The sequence below is a fragment of the Sinocyclocheilus grahami genome, unplaced genomic scaffold (assembly GCF_001515645.1).
Source record: "Sinocyclocheilus grahami isolate Dianchi unplaced genomic scaffold, SAMN03320097.WGS_v1.1 scaffold267.1, whole genome shotgun sequence".
NCBI lineage: Eukaryota > Metazoa > Chordata > Actinopteri > Cypriniformes > Cyprinidae > Sinocyclocheilus > Sinocyclocheilus grahami.
Window position 1 is genome coordinate 260,868 of NW_015505446.1, and position 5,819 is coordinate 266,686.

At 33.9% G+C, this 5,819-nt stretch overlaps 2 protein-coding genes across 2 annotated transcripts in view; both read left to right on the top strand.

The window, feature by feature from the left end:
* Positions 1-485: 485 nt before the first annotated feature.
* Positions 486-4,332, top strand: atpaf1 (ATP synthase mitochondrial F1 complex assembly factor 1). The gene is made up of 9 exons (XM_016291073.1): positions 486-704; positions 780-888; positions 1,187-1,234; positions 1,328-1,390; positions 1,868-1,918; positions 2,134-2,181; positions 3,079-3,174; positions 3,263-3,370; positions 3,447-4,332. The coding sequence occupies exons 1-9, from the start codon at positions 496-498 to the stop codon at positions 3,621-3,623; spliced, it is 909 nt and encodes a 302-aa protein (XP_016146559.1). The 5' UTR covers positions 486-495; the 3' UTR covers positions 3,624-4,332.
* Positions 4,333-5,260: 928 nt separating this feature from the next.
* LOC107599464 (ras-related protein Rab-3B-like) overlaps positions 5,261-5,819 on the top strand; it is a 3,179-nt gene continuing 2,620 nt past the window's right edge. The window contains exon 1 of the mRNA XM_016291061.1: positions 5,261-5,284. Coding sequence (XP_016146547.1) covers positions 5,261-5,284 — 24 coding nt within the window. The remainder of the gene's footprint in view (positions 5,285-5,819) is intronic.

Below are 5,819 nucleotides of genomic sequence, written 5' to 3' on the forward strand. Positions count from 1 at the left end.
ATGGTCATGATTCAAAATACATTGTAGTCTTTCGAAGTGCTGAATCATTATATTTCAGCTCACAATGACATGCTTTCTTGGGTTATTAAAATAAATACAATTGATAAATATCAAATAAAAGTGATAACAAAAAAGGGTTACATTTACTGAGTTGTTTATTTGTGCACTGTATACATGCTTTTAAAAACTGACTATGGTGAAGTAGGAAACTGTTTTCACCAAAAGAGACTAACATTAAACCTGCGATAAGTTTTTTAAAAATGTATATTTAGTGTATATACTCTTTTATATAGAGAGAGAGAGAGAGAGAGAACATTTCTGTCATCTGTTTATCTATCTATCTAATTATTTATGCCAGGTTTTATATTTTCTATATCATCTCGAAGGCAATGACATTTCATTTCTGAGTGACATTTCTGAGAGCCTACATTTTTAGTGTAGGAACCAATATATGTTGTGCCTATATTAAACTTGGTTCCGTCCGGACACTCATAGATGTGGGACGGGGAAAAGATGGCGGCGGCCTTGGTACAAATGTCATGTTTGTACCGTGGGATGTTGGCGGTCAGGGCCACTGGCATCCGACCGCTGATTCCAGGACTCGTGCAATCTCATTTCAGGGCGTTTTCGATGAAGAAAGAACCGGAGCTGGAGGAAAATCCGTATTATGGTAAATATGAAGAAAAGATCCGGAAACTGCGGAGGTGAGCAGCTGTCAAATGCTAATATGTCGTTTCTGTGTATTCATATTAATCGCGTGTGTAATACTGTAACATCAGTTCAAAACCTCAAGAATATGAAGTCCGGCTGGAGAAGCGCAGTGAGGTGAAGACGGAGCCGCTCGGACGGTCCAGACAAGCAGAATTCGTGCAGTACATGGAGAAAGAGGTGATGAGCACATCTTGCGTTTGATTTTCATTTTTCATTTCTAAATGTACCTTCGTGGTCTGCTAGATTGTTGTTGCCTACTTGTAAATAACGTGTTATTTTTTTTAAATATTTTATTATGTTTGATTTAAATTGTATTTATTGTATTTTGTATTATTAAATTGTATTTTTTATTATTTTAATATATCGTTTAACATTATAAACCATACAATATTGTTTAATAAATGTAATATATAATCTATAATATAATCTAATGTGTAATAAGACGTATCATTTGCTCATGTTGTTGTATTTGTAGCTGGACAAACGTGGTAAAGCAGGAGCTGGGGGCTTCACCAAAGATAAGGTAAGCTAATAGTTACTTCATTAGTATTTAAATGGTAAATTAGAGATTTATAGTTTGTCGTTTGCATCTTTTGCTTTTTTTCTTATTTTATAGACATTAGGGTCTATTCTCAACCTTGATATGGTTCAGGAGAAATCTGGATCTGAAATTGTAGAGGTAAGAGCAAGAATGTTAATAAAAGAACACATTTGTACAGTCTTAGCATGCAGATAGACTGTACTGAAAAAAAAAAGTTCAAATATTAAATGGAGTACCACACCAAATGCTAGGGCTGCACAATTAATCGAATTTCTAATCGCGATTAAAATGACAGATGCCACAATTACGTAATCGTTCGTAACAATTACGTAAAAGTCAAGGGTTATCTTAAGGGTTTTTCATTGGAAGAAACCAATCCCGATGTATATTTGACATTTGAGGCTTAAGCAATACAAGTTTTTCAGTCTGAGTGTTTTCAGCTTGTTTATTTTCATATAAAAATATGGCATGCAGTTGCTTCAAACAATGGTATAAACATCCTTCAATGTAAATTGTGATAATCGTAATTAATAACAATTTCAAGGGAATAACCGACAATTATGATCTTTGTCATAATCGTGCGGCCGTACCAAATGCCTACTTTTCTGTGTGCAGCTGTGGATGCAGTACTTCTCAAAGAAAGACACAATCAGTGCTGTCATACCAGTGAGTTCTGTTTTATATATCAGTCTATTAACTCCTGTAATAACAAAGTAATACATTCTTAACAATCCTGTCAAATATTCAATATACTCTTTAACTTAATATTTACTGCTTTTTATTTCAAAGCAGTTCAATTTATTGTGACGAGTAGTTAAATTTAAGATCATCAGATCTGTGGTTTTACCAGAGATAAATGACCTTGTAATTCTCTGTCATAGGGCTCAACATTTGACATAATTTTTGGTCGTGCCAAATCTTGCCCAATGGTAAGTATGTGTTTTTTAAATTGTCAAGCATCATACCATCTAATAACCCTGCAAAATGCTAAATGTCCACTTAGTGGTAATATATCTATTCAAGAGCATCTTTCATCAGTCTAATCATGATGAGGAGTTTGTCTTTTGAATATCTTATTCATAGGCTATCTGTGGCCTCTGATGTTCTGTAAAACGTAACAGTAAGGTTGGGAACCAAGAAAAATACTGTAAAATATGATAAAGTTGTTATGTGCTTATTCTTCTTAATTATACAATGCACTAATTATTTAGTGGCTCCATAATACTTCTAATGAATCTATAGCATGAAACAGTAACTCACTCATAGTTTGAGTCCCGAATGAATCAGTTTAGTAAGTCGGTTCTTTTTAGTGAGTCAAATATACAGCACAACTAGTGTAGATCAATTTCTGAATGAATGACTATTATAAGCCGGTTCTTTTTAGGGAAATAAAAAACCTGAAGCGCAACTAGTGTCATTTGATCCCAACGACTCTTTTGAGCTAATTTTTTTTAGTGAATCAAATACTTAAAGCGCGATTCTTTTGTCAATCAAATACAATAATATTAGTGAGGTCCAATTCCCCAACAAATCACTGTAATGAATCAAATATACAGCACAACCAGCATAGTCCAATTCCTGAATGAATCATTGTAACGAGTAACATTATTTTTAGTGAATCAAATATTCAGTTCAACCAGTGTAGTTTGATTCCTGAACAAATCACTTTAATGAGTTGAGTTGTTTTTACGATTCTCATCCTTGCGTACCTGCATGTACATTACCAGAAAGTGAAATTCAGTATAAATTTGATCTTTGTACTAATGATATATATTATAATCTATGATAATAGATATATAATATATGATAATGTATCCTTTGCACAGTTTCTGTACGCTCTGCCCCAGAAGGAGGGCTATGAGTTTTTTGTCGGCCAGTGGGCAGGTCATGAACTGCACTTCACATCTTTAATCAATGTTCAGGTATTTTCTTTTTCTTTTCTTTTTTTAAATTTAATTTAAATTCCACACTGTCTGTTGGCATAGTTACTGAAATTGATTTGTATTTCAGACAATGGGAGAAAACGCACCCAGCCAGCTTATTTTATACCACTATACAGACCTGCAGAAGGACAAAGGCATCGTGCTGATGACTGCTGAGATAGATAGTAAATTTGTGGTAAGTTAAATAAAGGTACTAAGTAAAACACAGCAATCTGTTGCATTTTTAATTCATTTTTTTAAACCTCTTTCAGACTGTCCACCAGGCACAGTGCTTGGCCAATCAGGTGCAGCTCTTTTATGGATCGCAGCGGCTTGAGACTTTCCGATTGGTCGAGACCTTCAACCACCAACCGGCAGAGTTTAAACACATGTCTGTGATAGCAGAACTCGAACAAAGTGATATTGGACCAGCAGTCACTACAAAGTAATCCAAAGGCAATAAATATGGTGTTGCCTAATGTGTACTGTCGCTTTGGAAAAGCAGCGCTCTGTAACTTTGTATGGAGGCCTGTGAGAGTCTCTGCAGCCAGATGAGAAGATAATGTGTTGCCTTTCAATAGATATGTGTTAAATAATCTCAAAATAGATATCATATCACATATGAAAACAGATACATTCATTAGATTAGCAGATTCAGTTCTCATTTGACTCCCAGTAAATGTACTCATTAGCATTTGGCACGAAATGCAGTACTAGTGTGATTGTATGATAATTTTGTGCTTTGAAATGGAAAAAGGAAGCTTTTTATTTGGATAGAAATGCCATAGATATGTTTCCCACAAAATAAGTCGTCCACTTCATGCAAAAATTCTGCACTTAATTCTTCCTTATGTATAGTATTACTTCAAATTATCGAACTTCGATAACAATTAAGTTGTTCAAGCCTGTTTACTAAAAAATACAGGCGTCTTTCCTCATTCTTTATTGAGATAAACACACCTGTAGCCTGGTGAGTGAGATCCATAAATAGACTTATCTGAAATACCCTGAGGACCCAATGTTCTTGTATGTCCTTTGGGGTGCTATTCATAATAAAGCCTCACATTTTGGTGTGGTATTTATGTACCTAGTTCTGTATTTTGTATTAAAATTGGAAAACAAAATATAAAAGTGACATGCAAATAATGCTTGAGAATTTCTCAAAACCAACTTCACTTTTCTGAGTCTTTTTACTGATGACATGTAACCAACTGACCTCGTTTTTAGTTGATTCCTAAAGCTCGCCAGAATATTTCAAAAACTTTTTAGAAATGGCGCACAAAGGCCGTGCTATATTGTCGAAATTATGTTTCAGCACGTTGTGCTTTTAAACGCCCTCTAAGCGTCTTTTAAGATTTTAAAATACAACTATAATTTATTAAGAATAAGAACAGATCATTTCTAAAAACAGGATTTTAATTCATGAATAGCGGCAAAGGCCGTACTGAGAGTTCTGCGCATTTTGGTGAAATTTCGCACCATGCGGTGCTCCGCGAATTTTCCCTGGCCAAATCCTTCCAAAAGGAATCTCGTTATTAACATCACATTATTGATCAAATACAATTCACATGAACGATCAGAGAATGAAAGGATTTATTTATTTTATTATTATTATTTTGCCCGCAAAGCTTCGCTAGTGTGAGTGACTTTACGTTTATACGACAACGAAGTGCTAAAACATAAGAAAAATTCCGGTAACACTTTACAATAAGGTTCCATTAGTTAATGTTAATGTATTAACTAACATGAACAATACATTTATTACAGTATTTATTCATCTTTGTTAATGTTAGTTAATGAAAATACAGTTGTTCATTGTTGTGATTCTGCTTTAGTAATTTCAGATAAGAATGTTGGTAGGATACAAGTGCATTTAGGTAAGGAGCTTTGTAAGGTAAGAGACTGGCTCTCTGAAAACAAACTGATGTTGCATTTAGGTAAAACAGAATCCATATTATTTGGGTCTAAAAATAATTTGAATAAGGTTTCTAAGATGTCTGTTAAGGTCGGGGATTGTTTAATATCAAATAGAACTTCTGTTAATTATCTTGGATGTGTCCTTGACAACGATTTAAGTGGTGTAAGTATGGCTATGAAGGTTCTGGGTAAGGTTAATGCTAGGACAAAATTTCTTGCCAGACATGTTAGTTTCCTTGATAAACAGATTATAAAATTACTTGCATCATGTTTAGTGTCATGTCATTTCGAATATGCATGTATTTCTTGGATGTCTGATTTGTCTTGTGGTTGGTTGGATAAGTTACAAAAATCTCAGAATAAATTGATAAGGTTAGTTTTAGGGTTTAGTCGTTTTACACATGTGGAGGTTTCCCACTTTAAGTGTCTTGATTGGTTACCTATAGTAAGCAGATTCGAACATATTAAATTAAAAATGGTACATAAGATTATCAATAACAGAGATTATAATAACATTATAAAACTAGGCAAAGTCTCATGGATATTACATTATGTTGTTTTAAAACTATTTATGGTCGTAGGTCTTTTAGATATTCTGGGGCACTTTTGTGGGATAAGTTACCTCTGGACATTAAAGGTATTTCGAATATGGTTAGTTTTAGTTTAAAAGCTAAAAGTTTGTTCTTAAGTAGGTTGTTTTGTTGATGAATTTGTATTACGTACGTGGT